The sequence below is a fragment of the Notechis scutatus genome, chromosome 2 (genome assembly GCF_049901735.1).
Source record: "Notechis scutatus isolate UNSWTSFEM ecotype Mainland chromosome 2, rNotScu1.2, whole genome shotgun sequence".
Taxonomy (NCBI): Eukaryota; Metazoa; Chordata; class Lepidosauria; order Squamata; family Elapidae; genus Notechis; species Notechis scutatus.
The window spans coordinates 119,325,292-119,352,749 of record NC_142010.1 but is presented as its reverse complement, the minus strand read 5'-3'; the positions used below and the strand labels follow the sequence as shown (position 1 = coordinate 119,352,749).

The 27,458-nt window shown below is 41.9% G+C and overlaps 2 protein-coding genes across 3 annotated transcripts in view; one reads left to right on the top strand and one right to left on the bottom strand.

Annotated features, from left to right (window-relative positions):
* The window catches only part of KIF19 (kinesin family member 19), a 41,892-nt gene extending 29,557 nt beyond the window's left edge, over positions 1-12,335 (top strand). For both annotated transcript variants that reach the window (XM_026675783.2, XM_087956016.1), the window contains exons 13-20: positions 7-277; positions 1,859-1,980; positions 4,468-4,622; positions 6,095-6,200; positions 6,581-6,677; positions 7,197-7,597; positions 9,400-9,559; positions 10,244-12,335. In XM_026675783.2, the coding sequence (XP_026531568.2) occupies positions 7-277; positions 1,859-1,980; positions 4,468-4,622; positions 6,095-6,200; positions 6,581-6,677; positions 7,197-7,597; positions 9,400-9,559; positions 10,244-10,398 (1,467 nt within the window). In that variant the 3' untranslated portion in view covers positions 10,399-12,335. The remainder of the gene's footprint in view (positions 1-6; positions 278-1,858; positions 1,981-4,467; positions 4,623-6,094; positions 6,201-6,580; positions 6,678-7,196; positions 7,598-9,399; positions 9,560-10,243) is intronic.
* A 1,501-nt stretch (positions 12,336-13,836) lies between these two features.
* On the bottom strand, positions 13,837-23,493 carry BTBD17 (BTB domain containing 17). Its single transcript, XM_026675784.2, has 3 exons — positions 22,654-23,493; positions 17,598-17,874; positions 13,837-15,560 (listed from the first exon to the last, which is right to left on the bottom strand). The coding sequence occupies exons 1-3, from the start codon at positions 22,745-22,747 to the stop codon at positions 14,480-14,482; spliced, it is 1,452 nt and encodes a 483-aa protein (XP_026531569.2). The 5' UTR covers positions 22,748-23,493; the 3' UTR covers positions 13,837-14,479.
* Positions 23,494-27,458: the final 3,965 nt, after the last annotated feature.

The following is a 27,458-nucleotide window of genomic DNA, read 5'->3' as shown; positions in this document are numbered from 1 at the left end:
TGCCAGGCAGAGCTGGAAAGGCGCTTCTGGGATATACGGCAGTGTGGGCAGCGGCTAGAGGAGGCCTTGCCATGGTGCATCAGCTCAGAAGAGCAGAGAGAGGTTCTGAGTTTGCTGTGTAAGGTACATGAACTGGAAGTGAAGAACACAGCCATACAATCAAGTACGCTTCTCAAGGACAACTTCATCCGTCATCAGGAGAGAGCTGTGCGTCGCTTTGAGTGCTATCGCAGCCTCTGTCACCGCATCATCCAAGAACAGCGACAGATCATTCATGGTATGGCTACCTACGTTGCCCAGTGTAGATCAGTTTTTCCCAATTTAGTGCCCTCCAGAGGTGTTGGATTCTAATTCCCAGCTGAGTAGAACTGATGTAGATTTGATAGATAGATAGATAGATAGATAGATAGATAGATAGATAGATGATAGATAGATAGATAGATAGATAGATAGATGATAGATAGATAGATAGATAGATAGATAGATAGATAGATAGATAGATAGATAGATAGATAGAGGGGTGGGATTCTACAGGTTCGCACCTATTCGCTAGAACTGGTTGTTAACATTCTAAGCAGTTCGGAGAGCCGGTTGTTAGAAGAAATTACTGGCCTAATCCTGTAAGGAAGGCAGGAAGGAAACATTCTGGTGTTGCTTACAGAAACTGCTTCTCTGTTAACCCTTTTTACATTCTTGGCAGGACTAGACTTCCTGTCTCAGGAACATCTCTGGAGTTTTTTCCCCTCCTTTGCTGGTACTTTGCTTGTGTGGAGTGACCATTTAAAGTTACAATGGCACTGAAAAAAGTAACTTATGACCATTTTTCACACGAGTGTTGCAGCATCTCCACAGTCATGAGAGGCCAGGCGAGGAGATGTGTGCCTCTATGTGAGTGATGTTGAGTTGGCCACGCCCAGCCAGTCACATTACCACAAAGCCACACCCACCAACAGCCACGCTCACAGAACCGGTTGTTAAAAAAATTGAATCCCACCCCTGGATAGATAGATGTAGATAGATAGATAGATAGATAGATAGATAGATAGATAGATAGATAGATAGATAGATAGATGTGTATGGATGTATATATGTCATGGATATACACACACACGTACAATCTTGATACAATGTGGTAGAGGGGAGGCCAGTTCTTGCATTAAGGAAGTTGAATGTAAGAAAATAAGTGATGTTATATAATAATCATCTACTTTCCCAGACTTCTCTGAGGCACAACAGAGGTCTCTATCCTTTCTTTCAGATTCACATACCTTACCTTTGCTTATGATCTATTATTGATGGCCTCTCTCAAATGTAATTGAAAAATCTTTTTGCCTCACAATTTTGTGGCATCCCACAGTGTTATGCTCAAGAGTCTCAAACTCAAATCATAATGGGAGAAGCATCAGCACTAGTTCATTAACCTGAAGATTGCAGTAATGAAATCTTTTCAAACTTTGGCATAAAAATCTCTAGGGAGTAAGTAGCCTTAGGAGCAAACAGCATAGAAATTAATCGAGCATTTAGTTTCTGTACATGCCTATATGTAAACAAGGGAATTTCTGTTTTTCTGGCTTATCTTTATTGATACTGGCTTCATCCTGAAGGGCCACGTACAGGTCATGCATTTGAGACCCAGGAATATTTTGCAGCTTGTCACCCTGTCTTAGCCTATTGCACTCATGGCGTTGATGCTTTTCCCGTCAAAAGTATTCAGTATCTTTCAAATGCCTTCCTAATCATAGCATCTGTCCCATTCCCTTCACACTACAAGGGACTGTCATCTCAGTTGTAGACCAGTGTCGAAGCTTCTGTGGTCTGATTGCCTGTCCTGATTTCTGCTTCCGCTTCTCATTGCCAGAGTCTCACCTAGTGGTGCCATCCCATCTGGAGGAACTGTATCAGGTTTACTTGCAACAGCTGGAAGAAGGGGCCTTAGATCGAATGGCAGCCATGGATCAAGCAGCTGTTAGAGCTCTTAAGGTATATTGATGTTCTCATTGCTGAAATCCTTTCACTTCATCCAAAAGTAATATCTTTGGGCCTCAACAGTGCCCATATTTAGACCAAACTGTCTGCACCAGCCGAGGAAGCCTAGGCGTCCCATTAAGCAGAGAGTGACAATTGCGGGAGCACTTAGACTTATATACTACCTTATAGTGCTTTTACAGCCCTCTCCTAAGCAGTTTATAGAGTCAGCGTATTGCCCCCAACAATCTGGGTCCTCATTTTACCCACCCTCGGAAGGATCGAAGGCTGAGTCCATCTTGAACCAGTCAAGATTGCCTCCAGTGGCTGTGAATGCTCCAACACTGGAAGTTTTTAAGAAGAAATTGGATAACCATTTGTCTGAAGTGGTGTAGGGTTTCCTGCCGAAGCAGAGGGGTTGGACTAGAAGACCTCCAAGGTCCCTTCCAACTCTGTCATTCTTTCTATTCTATTCTAAGGATCGAACTGCTGGCAGTCAGCAGAGTTAGCCTGCAATTCTGCACTATAACCGCCGCGCCACCACGGCTCTTACAACCTTGTTGAATGTAGAAAATGCAACATTGGGACAGGGTAGACTTTTCAATCCAGGAAAGGGAAGGTCCTCGGGTAGGAGTTGCCCATCACCCTTTCCAGTAAGTCATTTAGATAACGTGGTAAATATCAATTTTACAGTTCATTCTTTCTTCTGCTGTCTGTCTTCTTCTGAATATTGAATGAAAAGCTAATTTCACTTCTCATTTTATTCCTGAACCCATCATTGCATTTAATGATGCATCCAGGAAAAAAAAAAACCTCCCGAGTGTCAAGAAACAAAGCAGTTTTTCCAATAAAAGGCAAGGCAAAACGAAGAGTGTATAGATTTTTTTTTTAAAAAAATGAAATCCTGTTTAAACATCCTGAAAATCTTTTCATATCATCTTTTATGAATGTTGGACATAAAATCTATTACTGAATTGTTTTTTCTCCCTTATTGGAAGCCTGCCGCTCACTTTTCGTTATCTCTTTAAAGATAAGCAATATTATCTAGAGCACAGAAGCCAACGAGATGAAAAACATGTTATAACAAGAAAGGAATCATGGTCAATTTCTTACTGTTCTGTAAGAGGGAATGATTCCAAAAGATACGCTTTTTGATTATCCAGATTTTTCCCCTCCCCAGCCTCAACAGTCATCTGCTCCTTGACCAGGAGCTGTGAAGCCAACAATAACCTTAAATTGCACACCAGTTCAGTCCTGAGGAAATGCAACCTTTGTGAAAGATAACTTATGACCAGATCCTGAGGGCCAAAGCCACTCCATCTTTCCAGAGTTGAGTTGGAGCCGGTTCCTTCCCATTCAAACCCTCCCAGCCTCCAGGCACACAGTCAGTTCCACCATAGCATCACCTGACTGGCTTGGGGTGGAAATGGGCAGCTGCTTCTCCATGAATATATGGATGACACTGCACCCCTGCCATCAAATGACTTTGTCCCAACAGTTTCAGGTAGATGTTAAAGAGGAGAGGAGAGAGGCCCAAGCCCTAAGGCAGGGGCCTAAGGCATAACCTCTCCTCCCCCGTTATCAATTGGAACCGGCCATGGAGAAAGGAGAAGAACCACTGAAAGACAGTGTCTCTCCACTCCCTGAAGCCAGTTCATCATGGTTGATGGCATCAAAGCCCACGAAAAGAGCCAGGACAGTTGCACCACTTCCACTTCATGCCTCCCCCACCCGAAAAGTCATCAGCTAATGAGACCAGTGCTGCCTCAGTACTGTACCCCAGTCTAATGAACCCTGAATGAAAGGGGTCCAGATAATCCCGGGTCTTCTGGAGTGAGCACCAACCCACCCTCTTGAGAAACTCCCCCCCCAAAAAAAGATAGATTGAAAACTGGGCAAAAGTTGTCCAATATTGTCAAACCCAATTACATGTCTCCTCCCTTAACGCATCAGGAGAGGGTGAGTCCAGAAGACAGGTGGTCAAGCTCAGCCACCATCACAGTCTTGTTAGCTTTCTCCCAGTGACAGTATTTTCCAATGGTCAAGAACAGATGGGTCTTCTTGCACATGCAGTGAACAATAATAATTGCATGATGTGTTCGTTGCATATAACCAAACCATTTCCTTATTTTGCCATTTTCCCAGTTCCGTTACCTACACCTGGAGCCATAGAATTTTTCAACGTTCTCACAGTCTTTGTGACGCTAACCTTTGTAGCGTTTGTTTCAATTCCACCCTTCAATATATCACATTTTCCCCCCAGAAAAATCTCTTAAAGACTTTTTCAACATCTGACTCATTTCAGTTTCATTCCAAAACTCTTTATTCACTCTTTATTTTGTTTGTTTTTTATTATTTAGGTGTTTTTTTTTTTAATTTAGTAAATTTTATATTTGCTGCCCATCTCACCGATCAGGGGTGGCTGACAGAATGATAAAAAAAAGACAAATATAAGAAGATAAATGTCAAAAGGGTTCAAATGAAGAAAACGTTTATGTGCAGGAGACTTCTGTGCCAAAGCTTCCCCCGCTCCCTGCAGAAAATATCCTGGACTCGGACCAAGAGAGCGTCAAGACCCTGGGTTCAGAGAGTCAGCAGCTGCCTTGGCGGGATTCTCGGAGGAATACCCTCCCACCCCTTGTTCCAGCATCAGACAGGTAAGAACTGCTCGGTACTCTTCAAAAGGGAGCTGGAAGTGAGGGCTTCCCAATTTGGATGGATCACCCACCACAGAATACAGGTAGTCCTCAACTTACGACCACAGTTGAGCCCAAAATTTCTGTTTGCCAAGTGAGTTTCTGTTCTTAAGTTGAGTTTTGCCCCATTTTACAACCTTTCTTGCCAGAGCTGTTAAGTGAATCACGGCGGTTGGTAAGCTAGTAACAGGGTTGTTAAGTGAATGCGGTTTTCCCCGTTGACTTCCTTTGTCAGGAGGTCACACAAGGGGGTCACATTGACCCAGGGACACTGTAGCCTTCGTAAATTCAAGTCAGCTGCCAAGCATCTGAATTTTGATCACGTGGCTGTGGAGACGCGGCAATGGTGTAAGTGTGAAAAATGGTCCTATGTCACTTTTTTCAGTGCTGTTGTAAACTTTGAACAGTCACGAAATGAACTGTTGTAAGTTGAGGACTACCTGTAGTGTTCCAATATCTCAGGGGCTGCCACAAAGAAGAAGGAGCCAAGCTATTCTCCAAAGCACCTGAAGGCAGGACAAGAAGCAATGGGTGGAAATAAATCAAAGAGAGAAGCAACGAAGGAGTAATTTCTGACAGTTAGAACAATTAATCAGTGGAACAACTTGCCTCCAGAAGTTATGAATGCCCCAACACTGGAAATTTTTAAGAAGATGTTGGATAACTATTTGTCTAAAGGGGTGTAGGGTTTCCTGCCTAGGCAGGGGGTTGGACTAGAAGACCTCCAAGGTCCCTTCCAACTCTGTTATTCTATTCTATTCTGTATGAAAAGTGGATCTTTGAAAACTCAGGAGTAAAAGGCTTCCTGGAACCAAAACCAAGTTAAGAGTGTAAATTTCCACAGGTGTTCAGTGCTCACAGTAGATATTCTCCTCCCCCTTTTGTCTTTCATCTTCTTAGATGCTCGTGCCTTTCTTTTCCATGTTTCTCTCCATCATTGTTCTCGGCCTCCCTGCTCTTACTTAATCTTGAATGTTTTCTTCCTTACTTTTCAATTCCTACCCTGACCCATATGCATCCCCACTTCTCTGAAAATGGTTTGTCATGAAGACCACTTCCTCTTGTTTGAAGGTTGGGAGAATGGGTTAGAAAACAACAACAACAACAATGCAAGCCCGTTCAGTCACAATCAGGATATTCATCAGATCTAATTCAGATCAGATGTCCAGTGGATAGGACTGCATCGTATACACATACAGAACAGGCATTTTATTTTGGGAGTTATTTCTTTCAAGCCTTGTTAGAACCCATAGCACGGTTGTTGGGTGTTTTCCCTTTAAAAACAGCCTGCCGTTGATTTTTGGCAGTCTTGCCAGTTAAATTTGTTGGGATAGAGGCTCAGCAGCCCATAAAAAGAGTTTGGAGCCACGTGAGGTCTGTTTGCCTAGTGCTGTGTTGGAATCAGCAGAAAGTTATCTTTCTTTTCTCAACAGTGAAGCAGTTCAGGTGTTCAAGGCGAGTCCTCGGGCTCGGCAGATGAAGCATTCAGCAGTGATGACTCCACCCCCTATCCATGTCAATGGCATGATCAGTCAAGAGGTATGAAGAGTAGAGAAAAGGGGTCTTGAAGTGCATACGGTGGTTTTACTCAAACACGATCTCACCGCTACACTAGGAGAGGAGCTGTAACATTCAGGGAAGCTCTATATCAGTGATGGCTAACCTTTTCGGCACCAAGTTCCCAAAGCCTGCACCCTGCACATGCGCCCCGCCCCTCGTGCATGCGTGTGTGACCCTCCCGCAACCCCCACACATGTGCCTGCGACCCCCCCGCATGTATGCATGCATGTATGTGCATCAGAGCTAAGCTGGGCCGATGGCTCGCGCACCCAGAGAGAAGGCTCTGCACACGTGCCATAGGTTCGCCATCACAGCTTTATATAATTTAACCTGTCCTGCTTCCTTTCTTCTTTTCTTAGTATACACCCCAGGAGAGTTTGCTTATCCTGGACAGCCACCAGAATTCTTCCCCTGACAGCAGCGATCATTGTTCGGATGGCATCTTGATGCATGGAGGTGAGATACAGCGTATGCTAGATACTTATTGAGAGCCAGATTGACATTGTGGTTAAAATGGTGGGCTGGGAACAAGGAGATCATGAATTTTAGTCTCCGCTCAGAACTGAAAGCCAGCTCTCTCAGCTCGTGTGGGGAAAATAGGCGGGAAAAATAGTCGAGGGCATTAGGTACGCCGCCTCAAGTTGTACAAAATAAAGGCAGGATGCAAATCCTATAATTAAATATTTAAAGATTCTGTGTTTCCTCATGGAGCTCCATAAGCAGTAAGGCTGCTAACAGCTGCAGCTGAGGCCTATTTTATTTACTTACTGGGAACTCTTACTGCCTCCTCATTCTTCCCAGTTACCCATCAGGTCAGAAAAAGACAGTGCAATGAGGGCCTCCCTCCCCTTTTGAAAAGAGAGTAAGCTGCTTTCTGGTGTTTTCCACCCTTTTCCCTGCTGGGCCACTGGCACTCTAGCAAAGGGAACCCAGGGAAAAGCTTTTAATTTTGCCACATGCTTCCACCCCTGGCAGAGCACAAGGAGATGGCGAGCGGCATCAAAAACATTGCGGTGAAGGCCGCCCGGCGTCGTTCACGAGTGCTGGAATCCGACAGGCTGAACTTGCTGAAGCCAACCAAGGAGCTCAGCAACCTCTCCCTCCACTCCCTGAGTGAAAGTGAGGACACCCCCTGCCGGGGAACTCCTGCCCTCTGCCAGCCTGCCAGTCCCAGTTTGCAGCATGCCATCAGCGAGGACAATCTGTCAAGCAGCACCGGGGATACTGCTCCTGGGAGACACGTCCCCAGATGCTCCCTTGGCCCCTGGCTCCGGGTTAACCAAAAGGGAAGCAAGAAACCTGAGAAGAGGGAAGAATCCCTAGAGGCAAAGAGGAGGAAACGGCGGTCGCGCTCGTTCGAGGTTACTGGCCAGAGGGTACGTCTCCCCGATTCCAACACTATGAATGGAATGGAATGGAATGGAATAGAATAGAATAGAATAGAATAGAATAGAATAGAATAGAATTCTTGATTAGCCAAGTGTGATTGGACACACAAGGAATTTGTCTTGGTGCAAATGCTCTCAGTATACAGAAAAGAAAAGATACATTCGTCAAGAATCATCAGATACAACACTTAATAACAGTCATAGGGTACAATAAGCAATCAAATCATACTAGGAAACAGTCAATATAAATCGTAAGGTTACAAGCGACAATGTTACAGTCATACAGTCACAAGTGGGAGGGGATGGGTGAAAGGAAGGATGGGAGGATTAATAATCATAGTAATGTAGATTTAGTAAATAATTGGACAGTGTTGAGGGAATTATTTGTTTAGCAAAGTGATGGCGTTCAGGGAAAAACTGTCCTTGGGTCTAGTTGTTCTGGTGTGCAGTGCCCTATAGCGTCCTTTTGAGGGTAGGAGTTGAAAACAATTTATGTCCAGGATGTGAGGGGTCTATATATATTTTTACAGCCCTCTTTTTGGCTCGTGCAGTATACAGGTCCTCAGTGGAAGGCAACAATTGTTTTTTTCTGCAGTTCTAATTGTCCTCTGAAGTCTGGAGCTATCTTGTTGGGTTGCAGAAGCTATGACAGACTGTGAATGTATCCTGGTGGTTTCCCTTCCATAGCTGAGGGCCAAAGCTAACTCCCACCAGATTGCTTCTGTTATAATCAGGCATAAGTAGGAATTCACTAGCAGGCTGCAAGATCACCACCAGAATCCCAGTGCTGAGTTTCTGCTGCCGTCTTCAAGGTCCACTTAGGAAGCCTTTGAGTGAACCCTTGTCCCACTATGGTGATGCTATCCTGTACCCTAAGCTAGTTATTTATCCTAATAAACTCCTGATTAAATGTCCGAAGAGGTAATAAGCTTTCTCTGTTTTCTCCCAAAGGCAGGCTGCAAAAGGCTCGTGTGAGGTTCCCTCAATTCTGAGATTCTCGAATCTACATTAATGAATGATTAGCGCAATGAGTTGTTGCTCCTTCCTTGGCTGTAGTTCTCCTGAGATCAGCATAGGGAACTTTGGGAACTATAAAGTGACAATTGCGGATGCTATTGAAAGCACAGCAATACCAAATCAGAAGCACGGGAACCATAGAATAACTGATTCTGAACTGGTTCCTACCAGAATTCTTAATGTATATCCCTCACAGTCCTTAGTAAGATCAACTGGATAGGGCTATGGTAGTCATGCATTTAAGGAGGAAGCAGGCCAGGAAGGCCTTCTGTACAAGAAAAAATCAATCCATCAATCCTGATCACTTTTCCTTTTTATACCAAATCAGAAAACTGGTCTTTCAGAGTACCTGACTGGCACACCGTCTCCAGTAGATGGTTGTCTCTGTTCCCAGCTGGTACTAAATCCTCCCACTCAGATCTTCCTTGCAGAATGTGTGGTGGGACATGGTCTGAATTCCTGGGAGGGAGGGGTTGCATTCCAGATCGTTTGGTGGGGAGGAAGTGTGTTAAACACACCTCCTCCCTAGGAGTTCTCAGAGTTTATATTTAATGGTGCAAGTAGTCTGCCGCTTCAGTTTGGCAAAATTTCTGTTTATAGGTGAGGAACAATAAAGCAAACTGCTTAAAAAGAAACCCAGGGTGTTTTTCTTGGTTTATGGAGCCTAACCTGTGCTTTAATCATTCATGGTGGGGTAAAAGAATTTCTTTATCCATGAAATACCCTTTGAACCCGTGTGTTCATCTCTTCTCCCCACCCCCCACTCCCGGCAGCTCCAGGGCCCAAAGAACAATGCCTCTCGCCGACATCCCCTGGAAAGCAGTTCTGAGCACAAGATAATGGCAGCAGGAGGGATGCACAGTATCCGCAGCATTGGAAAACCTGCTGTGCAGTTGTCCAGAGCGAGGCTTCTGCAAGCCCAGCCTTCTTCAGGTATGTGAGCATCAACCAAATCACAAATTTTCTGTTACTGCTCCTCAATGCAGCAAAGTCTCTGTTGACTGCAGCAGAGAATTTGAGCGTCACCACCTTACAGAAGATGTCTATCCTGCAGTTGTGCATACTGGATCTGCCTCTTTTACTGTAGAGCAATATGCCTGGAATCGTTTTCCAGCCTGCCTTTGCAGTTTGAAAGCCAGTTGTAGTGGTGTAGTGGTTAATGTTAGAAACTGAGAGGCTATGAGTTGTAGTTCTGCTTGAGGTACCAAGCCAGATGGGTGACTTTGGGCCAGTTGCTCTCTTTTTCAATATTAGGTAATAGCAAGCCACTGATGAAAACATTGGCCCCAAAATTGCAGGGATTAGTCCAGTTCTCAGAAGTGACTTGAATACAAAAGAAAGAAGGGAGGGAAGGATGGATGGATGGATGGATGGATGGAAGGATGGATGGATGGAAGGAAGGAAGGAAGGAAGGAAGGAAGGAAGGAAGGAAAAAAAAAGAGATTGATTGCTTGGTTGATTGATTGATTGATTTTGGGGATGGCACAGCTGTACTGAAGGCCAGCCTAAGGAATGATAACTGTTAAGGGGCTTTGCAATTATTCCCCAGCTTGTGATGTAGCCATGTACAAGCCCTAATGATTGTCTTCTTTTTCATTTCTGGTTTTATTCCTTCAGGTCCCAGTGAGGCATCCTCTCTTTCTGTTGCTTCCCATCAAGGTGGCATCTCCAAGAAAATAAGCCAGCCCAGTCAGTACCCCCCACGCCTGAACTATGTCACAGTGAATGGGACAAACCCTTCTGGCAAAGATGGGAAGAACCGGCGATGTTAAGCTCTGAGAAGGCACAGAGAAGTTGAGATGCTCCAGGAAGGTAGCATTTGATGGGCCAGTCAGGGCCAGACACTGTGGTTAAAACCATTGGAAGGAAATAGCTAACTTGAACAGAAGGCCTACAAGCTTGCCTGGTGGGTTGCAGGGTTGCTGACAAGAGGATTTTCTGACCACAAAAAGCTTTTAATCTCCAGGACTCTAGGTTCCCCCAAATTGAAATGAGTAGTTGTCTCGATGGATACACAGAAGGCTGCCACCGGATATATCCAGTGCTGTAATACCAAGATAGACGTGGAAGATTGGTTCTTGTGCAAGCACAACTCTTTAGTTTTTAAACTATGTGTTGGAGGAGGACACAGTGCCACAGCATTGGGGTAACCTGGCAATAAGATTTGTTGTATTTTTGCATCATTCCAAGGCAGTAATTTCAATATGTTTAACTAGCACCTTTCTACTATGATCTTCAGAGGAAAAGGTTTGTGGACATTTGAAAACACACTATGTCTGCCTATGGCCAGGATTCTCTACCAAGGGGGCTGTTGTGTTGTCAATCAAGCACCATCCTTAATTTCATGACTGGGATATATTTAACCTTTGGGGTTACAAGGACTTTTAGATGATCTTGTTAACTGGCTTGGATGCAAGAAAAGTCTTTTTACAAAACAATTTACTATTGCTTTTTTCAGCAAGGAGGTTTAAAAAATGTGATGGAATCCCAAATGTTGCCTTTTGTATCTGTCTGTAAGTAAAGTGAGACAGCAAACAATATTCAATACCAGCTCCAGAGTATTTCCAGAATCCTTCCAGTCTTGTAGTTTTTATTGGCAAAGACTCCCTTCTTGCAATATGCGTGATGTTTCATATTATGCCATCAGAAAGATCTGCTTACAACAATCTTGCACAGGTTTGGATATACATAATCCCTGTCTAGATTGTTTTCTGCCTAATTTTGATGATTGTAGATTTCCCCATGGGATCCAGCTGCTTTTGTCATTCCAACTTTCCCATTGTATTTATTTATTTATTTTAAAAATCTGACTTCATTTTTCCCCCAATTGGGTCTGTTTACTTTTCTTTGTTAGCTATGATGGTATTTAGGTTCAGTCACCAAGTTCACTGGGTATTACCAGTCATTGAGTCACTAGACACGCTGGCTGTGCTAAAAGCAAGATTACAGCGGAAACATGGAATTTAAGAAGCGCAAACACAGGGAAACTCAACACAGTAAAAGATTAAACAGCTCAACTACACATTGATGTCTTATTTATCAGTGAATTCAAATAGTGTGGAATTGGATAAAGACTCAAAAGATGAAGACATCAAGAAGGAATAAAAAAATAAAATGTGAAGATTGACAAGAAGAGACAAGAAGTAGTATTACAACTATACAAAGAAAGACATTAAAAACAGACACAGAAAACAAAGTCATCCAAGAAATCTTCCAACTCTCAAATTCGCATGCTGAAGGAAGTCAATGGACAACAGCAACTGGTTCAAGTAAGATCAAAGATGGAAATTCTGAAATTCTGCATACTAAGGTTGTCAACATCCAACACATCTTATAAGACTCAAATCCAGCCACCATTCATGCAGTAGTCAAATTTTATGCTCTCATGGTGTTAATAAGGCAAAGCCAATTAAAGAAATAAAGACTTCTATTTTCTTCAACAACTTATTCAGTTATTTTTAAAATTATTTTAGAGGACATTTAGTTTAGGGTATAACTTTAATATATTAGATTTATTAGTGTTATATAAATAAATATTGTAATAGGGATGTTCAGAGTATACCATATTTGATTTACTTTATAGTTGCCAATATATAATTGTACTTATTTCTTTTTGTTGATCCTAATTGTATTTGTTATCTTCTATTCCCTATTTATTGTTTTATGTTGCTGGTCATTTACCAAGTAAAAATATTGTTATTGCTAAAAGATACTCTGATTTTACAAAAATCTCTAGCACTGGAAGATGAAGTTGGTTTAGCACTGTTGTCATTACCAAATTAGAAGACTTCTGGGATTAATGGAGTATCTGTAGAAATAATGCAAGCAAAGAAGAATTAATAGATGTTCTAGCCAAATTGTGCCAGCAAATCTGAGGGAATGACCCAGTGGCTAACAGATTGAAAGCACACAGTATGTAAATTCTTAGTTTCTCGTGCTAGCAATATAATACTTAGGATCATCCAACACAGATTACAGCTGTACATGGAAAGTAAAATGCCAAATATTCAAGCTTTTTTTTTTCTAGAAAGGCATTATTGCTGATGCACACTGGATTTTTAAGAAAACTTGGAAAGAATTCCAAGAAGTCAATGTGTTTCAGAAAGATCCTCAGCTGTGTTGACCATATGAAGCTGTGGGATGTCCTTAGAAAAATAAGAATCCCAGAACATTTCATGTAAAACTTAAATATAGGATAGGAAGCCACAGTCCAGATGGAACGTAATGAAAGACTGACTTAAAGACTGAGACAGACAACGCTGTATATTCTCTCTTTATATAGACAACTTACATGTTGAATATATTTCAGGAGAGGCTGGACTGAAGAAGGTGAGCATGATTTTGAAATTCAAGTACAATGCTGGTGGCATTACTCTAATGATAGACAATGCAAAGGATCTGGGACCCCTAGTAATGAAAGCCAAGGAGCATAGTGAAATAATGATTAAATATTTTAAAAAATCAAACAAATACAACAATGAAGAATTGAAAGAGTGGATGGCCTTTTAGGACTGACAGTCAACTGTAAAACCAACAGTCAAGAAATACACTGCCGACTCACTTTTAGATTTATCGTGTTTAAAAGGTCCCACAGGCAACATCTAGCCATGTTGTCTTGTACTCTAATTAGGAGAATATTACAGAGAAGGAACAATGATGGTGAGAAGACTAACTTGTCACATTTTCCATTTTTAAATGGTGATTTAAGAATTGGCATCTTAAACCTTTTAAAGCAGGATGGTGCTCACTACATTTTTGGCAGTAGTTGCTTATGATTATTTGAAATATGTGGTATTAGGAGATGGGGATCTTAATCTGCATTAGAGTTTTTTTTTTCCTTTTGGAAGTAGCTATGATCAGACATTTCTGATTTGCAGAGTGCTGAAAAGATATTGTCCGGCCATTAATTCACATATACTTGATCACACAGATTGTAAAAATATAATGGCTTTTATGGCCTGTTTTTCAACCAGTTTTGTAATATTTTAGTTACCCTTCCTATTCCACATAAGACTTACAGTTCCAATATCAAAATAACTCATTAAGTTTTGTTTAAAAAGCTATGGACAGTAGCAGTAGACATAGGACAAGCAATGGATTTTTTATTTTTTGCAGAACTTTATATGGTTTCAAAAATCTGCAGAATCTCCATGACTAAGGTGACAATAGGCCAAGTAACAATAACACTTCCAATACAAAACTAGCAGAAATCCATATTGTTGAACCATGTTCAACTGATTCAGGGAAGTACTCCTAATTCGCACATAACATTATCTTCATGGAAATTCCCTGCAGTTGGTATATAAAGAACTAGAGGAAGCAAGGGAGATTTGAAAGTAGACAGAAGAATAACCACACACCAATTTCAATTTAATTCCAAAGGGGTTTTTCTGTCAAGATATCAGTCTGTAATTATCTCAAGGGAACAAAACCTAACGGGGAAACAAAGGGAACATAAGACAACTTCTAATTAGGTGAGAAAGACAAAAGAAATCCTATGTGACATCTTTGATAATTATCTATTCCAAAGCACCATGAGAATCTCCAGCTCTACCTGAGTCTCTTCAAATTGAAGGGAGATAAAACCTTAAGTTAAAACAATGGGAAGACAGATGAGAGAACCCTCCACTCCCTGATTAATTGCCTCTAGAAAACAAAAGTTTCCAGAGTCAAAGGAAGCTTGTTTTATACAATGAATTCTCAGAGCTTCTCCAACAGGGCCAATATGACTTAAAAGATGCAGAGCCTACGTCAAACACTTTAATACTGAATGGTAGAATCACTGCTATCCTCCAATGCAACCAATGGTTCTCTCCCCATGATGTGTCCAGCTGTCTCTCCCCCGTTTTCCTTCTACTTTTTGATCTTGATGAGTGACTGGTAGACGGGTTTGACAATGATATGCAAATGCAAAGAGTTGTCAATCAGGTATTCAGAGGTGCGCTTTTGCAAGTCAGCATATATCAGGAAATCGGCAACTTCATCTGTGCTCTGATGGAAGTTATAGGTGTGTTTGACAAAGAGTTTGCCCTGCTGCCTGACGCCCACCAGAATGGTCTTCTGGAAACTGACACCTGCAAAATCTGAGCTGGTGGTGGCTGGAGTGATAACCAGACGGGGGCGTCCATCCTCGATTCTGATAGGTTGGATGGCTCCAGAGACCGAGTCGGAATAGACAGGACGCAGGCTCACCGGGAGCCAGCGAGGAGAGAAGAGGACGTTCCATGTCACTCTCTTGGCAGAATCATAGTTGCTGGGGCCCAGCTGGGTCTGGAAACTGGTACTACGATCGTCTCGAGCAGGGTTATTAATAACCCACTGGGACCCCCAAGAGATGGAGAGGTAGTTACGGGGCAGGAACATACTGCAGTTGACATCAAAGTATTTGGCAAAATGGATTGGGGAAGCTGAATGGAACTGGAAGGCTTGAAAGAGCAGATCTTGCACAGTGCTGTAGTATTTCACCATCACCGGAGATTGTTTTTGCAGGTGGAAAAGATGGCTGGGGGAGATCATAGGATAACGCAAGGATCTCAGGATCTTCTCCACTACAGGGTCCTCAGGCTGATATGTGGTAACCCACTTCTCTACGCCTGCGTACAACTCCAATTCACTCTGGAGGACCAGGTCAGATCTTTCAAGCAATAGTAGCAGCAAATCTAGGCTTACAGAGGCCCATTCAGGGCTACTCATGACAGCAGAGAAGTTCCAGGCCAGAAACTGGAGGCAGCTCTCCTGCAGAGCCTCGTCACCGATCCTCACTGCGTAATGATACCATCCCACCACATGGCCTTGGCTTGATTCACAAGCCAAGTGGCCCCTCATGTACTCAGCTATCCCTCGCTGCAAACTGGACACGTGGTATTTACTGGCTAGACGATGAAGTGGGATGGCTTCGTGGAGGAATATGGAGATCTCGCCACAATACAGATACCTAGAGAAAGAAGGCAATGAGAATCTGTTTTCCGTGCCAAATTAAATCATCATCATGCTTACATTTGACAATAAAACTTCCCTTTTAATGGGGACAAAAGAGGTAGTGGGATTTATCTGTTTAGCCATCTACACAATCCCCTAATCGATTCAGCATTGCAAGTAGTATGCATTTCTTATAAGTACCAAATCTGAATGTGTGTCCATTGCTGGGCATTTTTTTAAAAAAAATCATCCAGCTATCCACATGTGATCGATATTGCTGTGCTTATTCTGCTTAAGCGAGCAAGAGCAGCTTTACCGTGATGGCTAAAGAGCCACTTCTATCTCACTTCCTTTCTCCCAACTGATCTGCAACCCCAAATTTAAAGAAGAGAACTGCTTCCCTAACCCGACCCCACCCACATCTTCTGCTATATCTCTAAGCCCTAATAATCTAGAGTGGTGCTGCCAGGTTTGATTCAATTGATTATAGAAATGGGAAAGGTGATCTTTTGATACTTGCAGACGAGTCCCAATTTCCATGCTGCCTAAAAGAGAACAGTACTGAAAAATGGTGACAAATGACCCAGCAAGAGAAAATGCTTGCAGAAATCTCAAGCGGGTAACAGGAAGACAGGCCCACATCCCAAGCTTACATCAATACGACTCCCCTCAAAGGTTTTAAACAGCAAGTGGAAGGTGGGAACCCCTGGAAGAGCCAAGGGAAGTGTGTGCTATTTCATAATGGGCCAGGAGGTTGAGTTGAATCTACTGCTATGTTTATAACCCTTAGAACAAGCAGGATGGTGTGATACCAAGGTTATGCAGAAAAGCCCTTCATATGTTAGTAAGCAGTGTTCTCAACAGAGGTGGTATTCAGCAGGTTCTGACCAGTTCTGGAGAACCGGTAGCAGAAATTTTGAGGAGTTCAGAGAACTGGCAAATACCACCTCTGACTGGAGATTTTACAGTATTCTTCCCCTGCCACGCCCACCAAGCCACGCCCACAGAACCGGTAGTAAAAAAAAAAAAGAATCCCACCACTGGTTCTCAAACCTGTTTATCACTGACAATGTTTTATTCAAAGTCATGTAAAACAAGTTCATTAGGTACAAGGAAGAGAAATCTATTGTGTTGTGGGCTTCAATAGGCAAGAACCAGACCAGCATAGTTGCAACAGCATTTATTGACTCAAAAGTGAAACTGAGGAACTGCAGGAAAATGCCTGTGATTTATACTCTAGGCTCACAGGGCCTTAACCAGGGGTGGGATTCTACCAGTTCACACCTATTCGCTAGAACCCGTTGTTAACATTCTAAGCAGTTCAGAGAACCGGTCGTTAGAAGAAATTACTGGCCTAATCCTGTAAGGAAGGCAGGAAGGAAACATTCTGGCATTGCTTACAGAAACTGCCTCTCTGTTAACCCTTATTACATTCTTGGCAGGACTAGACTGCCTGTCTCAGGAATGTCTCTGGAGTTTTTCCCCCTCCTTTGCTAGTACTTTGCTTGTGTGGAGTGACCATTCAAAGTTACAATGGCACTGAAAAAAGTGTCTTATGAGTAGTTATTTTTCACACTTACAACTGTTGCAACATCCCCACAGAGATACGTGCCTCGATGTGAGTGATATTGAGTTGGCCACACCCAGCCAATAACATGACCACCAAGCCATGTTCACCCAGTCACATGACCACTAAGCCATGCCCACCAACTAAGCCACGCCCACAGAACCGGTTGTTAAAAAATTTGAATCCCACCCCTGGCCTTAACCAATCATAGAACTAGAAAAAGCCCACCCAAATATAAATGTTCTAAATTTCCCTCCAAAACAGTTGGACCTAACAGTTAGGGTCATCTAAAGGTTAGTTTCACTTTAGCACAGTTAACACAACTATCGAATGCATAACAAAATCTGAAAGACAAACTCTGCCTTCAGAAATCTAGTGTCCCCCACTTGTATGGAGTCCATGGAAACAATTCACATACTACATTCTAATCCACAGAGTTTCCCTCCCTCTCTCTGTATGGAGAGCAAGCCACCACCGCCGGTTTACCGGATGAACTTTTCAAAAAGGGCCACGTTGTCGGGTGGCTCGTGCAAATCAAGCACAGTCTGGTTCTGCAACAGAGTCTCAAAGGTCTTGCTTTGCAAGCTGAGCATCAGCTGGTGGGTGTTGAAGACTTTAATTTCATCAGAGCCAGCCGTGTGGACCCTCAGGGTGGTGTCGCTGGTGTTTCCGTTGAGCAGAAGCTCTTGAAGCCGCTTCAGCAGTAAGTGCGAGTGGTTGATGGTAGCCACCGTGGGATCCCCGATGGTATCTGCCTTCTGGACTGCAGGTGACAGGATCAAATAGCAGGAATGGGCAGTGAGATTATTCAGCCGGGAAAATAGGACAGAAGAAAATGCATTGCAACTGGGACATGTTGTTATTAATGTTTGGTACAAGTCAGGAGTTTGCCAAGAGTGTGTGGTGCTAAGAGTATCTTTGCAACCAGATTTTGCTACATATCCTCCTAGCAAATTCAAATCAGTTTGCACCAAACTTTATGCAAGCAAGAGGGAAAACAAACAGTATGGCATATTTTTTTCTCCGTGGCATTCTACCCATCCAGGGTCCTTCACCATGCAGCTAAGCAGAAAGGTAAACATTCTGTAGAGGCTGAAAGCTTTTCACAGTAATGTAATTACTCTCCGTTACATTTCCATCTAACCATGGTTATTTACTTTGTCTAGGGGACTGATGAGCATTAATTGGGGTCCCTGGGCCATCAAACATCTACCCATCTGTGGGTTAGGGAAAGAAACAAAATTGCTCCCTAGGTTTCTCTTTTACTTGTTTCCTTTCACATTGGAGGAAGGCAGAATTGACCAAACAGAGCCAGGATTCTTGTCCAGGGCTTGGCAGCCTTTATGGTCCTTGTTGTTAGAAACAATTGTATAGTTTCCACTGCCCATTCATGTGTTTTTGCCTCAAAATGATGGGAAACCCTGCTGCTGAGTTATACCCATTGGGGCTGGAGAGAACCTGCTGGTCATGAAAAGGATCTTCTGGGAATCTCAGATCTCAGTTGACTTCTGTCTAAAATCAATGTGAACGTTAACCACAGGGTTTGGAAAGAGCAGAAAGGGAAAAAGCAAGGAATAACTCCAGCATTACATCATAATTTATTTGCACACTCAAGCCTCCTATTCTTCTAAGTGTGGCTTGAATAATTACCAGGGAACACTACATTGCCCATCAAATCAAGTTTACACACTATCCTTCACATAAATAAAGTTTTAAAAGTGCTCACAACCAGAATAGCTTCCTTACCTAAAGTTTGAAATGATTTCGTTAGATATATTGCTCTGTTTATGAGTGCACTCACTGCTATGAAATTCTGTGGTAGTGATTCCTGGTGATGGGCGACAATGACCACTCCACTTGAATTGGTGTAAGTGAATAATAGGGCCCCAAAGATGGATTCTGCTTGCAGTGTCTTCATAGGATATGCTGCTCCTTATTATTGTCATTTACCAAGCAGATAAAGAGCCAATTTGGTCCAGTGGTTAGGGCACCAGCTAGAAACCAGGAGACCACAAGTTCTAGTCCTATTTTACACACAAGGTCATATGGGCAACCTTGGGCCAGTCCCTCTCTCTCAACCCTGGAAAGCAGGCAAGGGTAAATTATTTCTGAAAATCCTTGCCAAGAAAACTGCAGGAATTAAGCCAGTCAATTGCCAGTAGGAAACACTGATTCAAAGGCACACACAAATCAAACAGTTACAATCGGTTCTGCATGTTTAAAGAATCAGGAATAGACGTTTTTTTCTCTTGTTCAGATCCATTACAGTTTCAGAATCTCTTAGCTCAAAGCTATGAGAAATATTATTTGCAGAATAATATAAGACTCAAAGCAACATCTTGTCATAAAGCTTTTTATAACCACTTTGCTTATATGAAAGGATTGCTGTTGTATTGGATATTGACAATGATTTCTGAATCACAAGGAATCAAGTGTTTGACCAACATCTTTTTACTGGAGTTAATTAAGAGGAACAATCCTGGGTTATGCATTTCTCCTGACGACTGTGTTTTTTTCTAAGGAAATAATCATTAGACTTTGGAGAAAGCAACCTATCCTTGATTTGATGTAAGGTGCAAATGTGTATGCATGCATAGTATATGTGTGTTTATGATGAGTAATCATCGATGGAGGGAGTGAGACAGATGTAAAGAATAGATGTGAACCAGGTTAGAAAGCAAGAGACCATGAGTTCAAGTCCTGCCTTAGACATGAAAGCCAGCTAGGGCCACCTTGGGCCATTCACTGTCACTCAGCCAACCCACCTCACAGTGAGAAAAAGAGCAGAAGGAAGGAGGATTATATGTGTTTGCCATTTTGAGTTATTCATAAAAATAACAAAGGCAGGAAAGAAAGAAATGATATCTGGGCTTGAAAGGCTATCTCATAGCACACTATCCATTTATATTATATGATAAAAAGTCTCTTTGAAATACTCTTCATTTGGTGCACAAAACAAGACTGTGTTTAAAGATGCTCAAGGTTGACTCCAATCAAGGGATGTGCTTAATTCATTGACTTTAGAATATGAGCATTAGGTTCTTATTTACGCTTATTTATGCAACCTATATTCCTGTCCTTTGAGAAACTGCTGTAATCCTTTCTAGATCTATATAAGTGAACCCAGACGACTGGTACATTCAGGGTTTTACTGTGGCTCACCGTGTCTAGCTTATTGCAATTTGGGATGGCCTTTTATAATTACACTCTATAACACCAGATGGTCTCAAGCTCATGAGGATGGCAATTACTCCTGATATTCCTTGAGGGTGTCAGAGCAGGCGCTTACGACTCTGGGGAGTTGGATCTGAGCCTCTGGCTCCCTAGCCATCATTAACTCAATGAAATCACTGCCATCCAATGAATAAATGCTTGCCCCGAGCCAAGATGTGTTTCAGGGCCACCCTGGAGGAAAGAAAGCTGAGCCTGTTCACAGTCTCCATCTCTTGGCTTGGTTCTTGTGTCCAGTCCAACTTGGGCAAGGGATAAAAGGGTAACATTCAAAGGCAAGTAAACAAACTTGCTTTCTCTCTCTCTCTCTCTCTCTTTCTCTCTCAAGGACAAAGAGGCACTGTGGGGTGGGAAAAGGCTTCTTAAAGAGAAAGGCACCCAATGTGGTTATTTCGAGGAAAACATCACTTTTGTTGAAATCACTTCAAAAAGAAAAGCACTGGTGACACTTCGCTCCAGAGAGGAGAAGAGAAACAACCACACAATGTCCTCTTTCAGCCTCATGTTGTCCATCTCTCTGCAGCTCTTTTTGTGGGCTTCCGCATATCCGTATTCCAGAATTGTTTGATATTTATCTGAGATGCTTCCTGCATTCAGCTGTGGGAAATTGATATGCTTGTTTCGCAGTGAGGCAGACCATATTAATGAGGCAATCTTCTCATTTTAACCCTGACTTCCAACTCCCCACCTCACCCCACCTCTTGGATCACAACTGAAGAAAGTTCATGCCTTTGGCTTGCCGCTAAGTGCTAATAGCTAACATTTAGAATGTCAAAAAATGAGTTAAAACACAAAAGCACAGATTCCCAATATCATCTTTCTTTTCACATAGGTGGTAGCACAGTAAACGCAGTCAAAAGATAACTCCCAGTCGTGAATTTTTATCCCATTCAAAGTCCCATCCAGCTGGATTATAAACTGATTCAACCCAGACTTTTTCTTTTGATTTTCTTGCACTCTTCAGTGCCAATTGAGTCTGGTCTAGATTTTATACATATACATACACATATGCATATACATATACATATACATATACATATACATATACATATACATATACATACATACATACATACAGACAGACAGACAGACAGACACACACACACACACACACACACACACATATATATATATATATATATATATATATATATATATATATATATATATATATATATATATATATATATATATATATATTCTTAAGTTTTCGCTGGTATTACATGTATGGTATTCAGCTTTGTTGGGTATTTTCCCACGTCTTTAAAAGCACAACTATAATGACGTGGGAAAATACCCGAACAAAGCTGAATACCATACATTTATATATATAATCTAGACCAGACTCAATTGGCACTGAAGGGTGCAAGAAAATCAAAAGGAAAAGTCTGGGTTGAATCAGTTTATAATCCAGCTGGATGGGACTTATGGGATACAAATTCACAACGGGGAGTTATTTTTTATATAACTTTTATATATTGAATCTTTATCTCAGCCAAAGGATACCCTCTAGAAACAAAGCCCGCTCTGATCAAGCTGAATTGGAGATTGAAAGTAAAAGGTGCAGCCTTTCTGAACAACATGAAAGCCAGCAGCGAAAAGGTACCGGAGATTGTCCGTGTTGTTTGTTATTGTTGTTGAAACCCCCTTTTCTATTTCAGCCATAATCCAAGTGGCTGTTGTGAAGACCAATAGGATACCACGGCATGTATTCTCTTTCCAGTACAGTCCTGTTGAATCAGAGTTTAAAGACCAAGTAAAGTTGCTAGGTGAAAACTGAAAGGGTCAAAGCTGTGAGAATCCTCACTCTGTTTGAGTTAGGTCTGAAGCCCTCTTGACAGTGTTCAAACCACACACATTAGTTTGACTTGAGAGTATTGCTTTCTCAAGGAGCTTTAATAGTTAGAGGGCAAGATCACGACTTCTTGGGCTCTTGAATATGAGCAAAGCGCTTTTCTAACCTTGGAATCAGCAGTGTGGAAGGCTTTTCTGTGGAAAAGAAGGGGCCGACTCATTCCCTCTTATTTCCTCATGCTGAAGTTATATGACAAACTAAGGCTGCAATATTTGATTTTTTAACAAAATCTATTATAAATGCATTGCACGTGGCTAACACACTTTTGGACAGCACCCCTTAGAAAAGCCTTTGTTGATTCTGATATTCTGCCACAAACATTCCCCATTTTAGCTCTTTTGGGGTTTCCACACTCATACCATGCACAAAATGTGACCCCCCCATACCACATTTCCATCACCACCAAGCCCAGCAAGTTCACCTGGAGTGTTCCTTCTCAGAAGTCTTTCCTCTTACCTGCTTGGACAGCCAGACACAGCAGTGACAGGGCAGCCAAGAAGCAGACCCATCGCCGGGGTGCAGCTTGCTGGGTCCCTAGCCCTTTAGCCATGGCTTTTCTTTTTTTCCTGGAGAAGGTCCACAGAAGGAATAAACCCTCAACTGAGCAGGCTAATCTGTCTGACTCTTTATATAGGACACTGACTCCCCCTGGTCCCGCTTGCCATTGATTGGTGGAAAACTAGTAACAGCTGTTACCAAGGAAACCAGTTAAGATTGTGAATGGATGCCTTTGGGGCATTGTGGGACTCCCAGGCGGTTGGCAGAGTCTCCCTGAAGAAGTAAGACTACCTTGATTCCTCAGCATGCTGGAAGCTAAGCAGTTGAACAAAGAGCATCCATTTTTTCGCTTTTGCTTTTCTGGTATCTCAGTTTCAAAAGTTAGAAAAGTTCTTTTCTTCCCCCACACAACGGTCCAAAAAGACTGAAGATAGAATGAATGTTACAAAGGAATGAATTATCTCTCCAACTATGGTCTTTGCATATTTTATAGGGGGTAGATAAGTCCATTGTTATCAGCTGACTGAAAGTTGGCAGCAGAGCTTCATAGAACACAGAATCTCATAGGGATGTCAGAGATCTCGAAAGTCTTCTAATCCAACCTCTTGCCCTTTATACCATCCCAGTCAAACAGTTGTCTGGTTGGTTTTTGAAAACCTCCAGTGATGGAACATTCACAACTCCAGGAGGCAAGCTATTCCATTGATTAATTGTTCTCACTATCAGAAAATTTCTTCTTATTTCAATTTTTTCTCTGTTTGCTGAAGTATGGGATATTCTGCTCTTTGACATTTGTTTGTTCCAAAAGAGTTGCATGCCACCATATCATGGTCTTCAGTGAGCAGTCTAGTTTTCGCTATATAAATCTGACATACTAATGGACTAAACAGTGATATGAGGGTACTTCCATAGTATTGCAGCTGGGCAGTATCACAGTAGGGGAAAAGAGACTTGACTTCATTACATATGGTTACAGTGTCTCCCTTACAAGGTATATAAGTATATAAGTGTACTACGATATGCTTAAATATACTTACTAGCAGCAAGCAAGAAAAACCTGGCTTGCGCTCTGAAAATTGCAATTCAGCAGCCCAGCAGAGATTTAGAATGTCCTGCACTATTTCAAATTCATGAGGTTATTTGTCTGTGTAGCAAATAAAGACTTCAGTGTACTGTAATCTATTGAATGAATGCTTGGCTAATAACTTAAAACCAGGTTTATCTGTCCACGTTATGGGCAGTTCAGAATCTATCAAAATTAGAACAAAAGAAGAGATAAAAGAATAAAAATTGGCAAGTCTATGCATGGAAGATGCTTAAGGCTTTTTCTGGAGGAGTATCCTAACTTTTCACTCTCTGTCTCTTCTCTTTTGAAGAAAACAGACCTCCCAGTTTGGTGATCAACAGTGTGGGGAAGATCCAGCTGATTATATCTGCTCATGCGGAAATGTTATGTGAAAGGAATCTGAATCAGCCATAAATGAACTGACCTGGCATGGCACATCTTTTATCAGCATTGAATGGGGAGAAAAGAACCCATATTCAAATTGCCTGTTGACCAAGGAGTTTATTGAGTTATGAACTAGATAGCTGGATGAGAGAGAGAGAGAGAGAGAGAGAGACAGAGACAGAGAGAGAGAGACAGAGAGACAGAGAGACAGAGAGACAGAGAGACAGAGAGACAGAAGAGAGAGAGAGAGACTAGATAGAGTTAGGTAGGTAGATGATAGATAGGTAGATGATAGTTGATAGATGCAGGTAAGTAGGTACTGTAGGTAGAGTTAATATAGACAGACATAGATAGATAGATAGATAGATAGATAGATAGATAGATAGATAGATAGATAGATAGATAGATAGATAGATATAGACAGACAGACAGACAGACAGACAGACAGACAGACAGACATGGCACAGTCTTGGGCTACTTGCTGGATCACCTATTAATTCTGCCAATCTCATAAGATCCAACGGGTTAGATATGCTCCAAGCCTTTCCTACAAAACAGAGTCATTTATGGGACCCAGCAATTGTGCCTTCTCTGTCATGGTGCCTGCCTGCCCTTTGGAGCTACATACCTCTGCTCCAAGATTCAAATAATCCTGGCTCTGTTGGCCTTGCAGAAGGTCTTTCCCCCAGGCATTGCACAAGGGTGCTGGATGAAACAGTCATAGCAGGAAATTGACTGATTGAGGGTTGGCGTCAGCTTCTTTTCCTTCTGTTGTTTGCATCTTGTTGCTTTATAGTTTGGTTTTAATCCAGCACTAGTCAGTCAGAGTTGCAATTTGCAAGTTGAGTGGCTATAAAAATCTATTATATACATGCATGCATACATACCATGGTTTTTGTTATGAGGACAATATAAGGAAAGACCCCCATATGGACTATGTTAAGCTTCTCAAGAAAAAAATATTATAAAAATTTGGGTCTAGGACAATTCGTCACAGCCAACTCGACACGGCCAATTTGTCACAGACATAATTTGCCATGGGACAATTCAATACTGTGTTAATCATTTCATTAAGCTACTTTTATTATTGATGAACATGTTGTCATCAAAATTATTGTAAGTCTTCTATTTCTGGATTGATTTTATTTTATTATTATTGGCCACTGTTCCATCAAAATTAATTTAATTTTTGTATTTGTTGAATTATCCCATAGCGAGTTGGCCACAGTGAGTTGGTTGTCCCATTCTGTAAAAATATAATCTCTTGAACCATTTCAGTTTTTTTTGTATCAGAGCTGTTTCCGTTATGACATTTTTACATAAAAGCACCATCAATATAAGAAAAGTTGTGCTCTGTGTGTGTGTGTGTGTGTAATTGCTTCTGTTTTTCTAATTGTAATTTGTCATACATTCTTTTGTGTTTACATGCATACAGATTGCTGTTCAGAGTTTGTTCGGAAAGGGAATTCATCTTCATAGTAAATCTATCCTTGTTTTTATAATGTGTATTCTATATGCATATGTTCAATTAATAGTAAAATATTATACATGGCTTTTCCTCCAGTGACAACTAATCAAGTGCAATTTAATTAATAAATTAAGCTTTATCTGAAGAGACATTCTTAAAAGAATACCCCTACCTACTGTATAACGGTTGGGTAATTTAAACAGTTGCAGTGGAGAAATGGATTTTTTTAAAAATCAAAAATAATGTGATTTTTATGGTATGTTGGAGCCCTTAAATATATCGAGTAATCTGCTCGCTGTTTCTTCTTGCAGTGTTTAGAACTCACTGGATTTTTATCTTTAGTTTTTTATTTCGTTATCTGAATTTTCTAACGTCTCAGTGGCCTAACAGTGCCAAAGAGCAAAATGTCTTGGAGCCATGTAAACGTGAGTTTAAAATGATTCAAATGATTCTCCTTGTCCTGGGTTATGTAAATAGCTTGACTGAGTCGGTGGGAAAGGAGATGGCAGAATGGCCCAAATCTGGGCAGCGAGATGGGAATGAAACTATCGGGCCAGACATAAAAAGCTTGCACAGGAGGGGGCAGAGAAGAGTTTACACTTCAGTTGCTTGCTTAATTCAACCCAGATGTCTGCATAAATCCAGACAGCTACTCAATAAATAGGAACAAGCTAATATTTCCCCAGCTGTGACCAAATTGGATGTATCTCAGATGAAAGTCATTATGTTTGCCAGAGCATGACCCCGGGGAGATGAAAACGAGTCTGTGCTGAGATAGAGGAAGAGGAGGTCGCTTCCGTGAGACTTTCACTGGGCAAAAATCCACATCCACAGCAGGGTGACTTCTCCTGGCTCAGCAAATGGAGTCACGTCCTCAGAACCAATCACTTCTATTTAGCTGTCTTACCTGTGCAATTGGAGCTTGCCCAGGGGTGGGATTCAAACATCCCAACAACCGACTCTCTGCCCGGTTGCTGGGTGGGCGTGGCCTACCAGAACTTCCGGGACGGCCATTTTATGCTTTCCCCAGAATCCAGAAGCTTCCCTCGGGCCTCTGAGAAGGCGAAAACAGCCTCCCCTGGGCTCCAGAGGCTCTCTGGAAGCTGGAAACAGTTTCTGAACTTCTGGAACTTCCTGGAGGGCCATTTTTGCCCTCCCAAAGCCTCCGCCTGGACCCACTTACTTGCATCCAAAACAGGCCTCATGGAAATTCCTGGGAGGGGAGGGGAGGGGTGAGTATGGCCAACCGGTCGGTTCAACTACCAGTTCAGCGAACCAGGTGTAAATTTAACATCCAGTTCGCCCGAATCCCACCCCAGCTCCTTATCATTCTGGTAAGGGGCTTTTATATGGTTCTAGATGCAGCCCATTATTCTTTTAATGTCCCCTCTCATTTCACTTGGCAAAAGACGCAACCCTACCCTTAGAGATGTTCTTGCATGTATACAGGATCTATGTGTCTAGTTTTCCATTCTGAATGACCAAAGAATGGTCATAAGTGTAAAGGGTCATGGATAGATTCTTGATGAAAGAATGTGATGAAAGAATAGTTGCAGCGAGGACATTGCTTTTTTTTAAAATCAAAAATAATGTGATTTTTATGGTATGTTGGAGCCCTTAAATATATCGAGTAATCTGCTCACTGTTTCTTCTTGCAGTGTTCAGAACTCACTGGATTTTTATCTTTAGGTTTTGTATACTAGAATCAATATCTACATTTGATTAGTAAGTCAAGAATAAATTTTATTCTTTTTTTTATTTTATCCCATTAACAATCACTTAGCCAATAAAACACCTGTGTCTGGAAACCACACTTTTAATGGTTCACATTCATATAATTAAATA

What these genes read in the sequence shown, in the direction of transcription:
- BTBD17 (XM_026675784.2), bottom strand. Translation starts at nt 22,747, where the DNA reads ATGGCTAAAGGGCTAGGGACCCAGCAAGCTGCACCCCGGCGATGGGTC. An exon ending in GTGTCTGGCTGTCCAAGCAG is followed by an intron (nt 17,875 to 22,653) that starts GTAAGAGGAAAG and finishes TGTCACCTGCAG; the next exon opens with TCCAGAAGGCAGATACCATC. An exon ending in CTTTTTGAAAAGTTCATCCG is followed by an intron (nt 15,561 to 17,597) that starts GTAAACCGGCGG and finishes TTCTTTCTCTAG; the next exon opens with GTATCTGTATTGTGGCGAGA.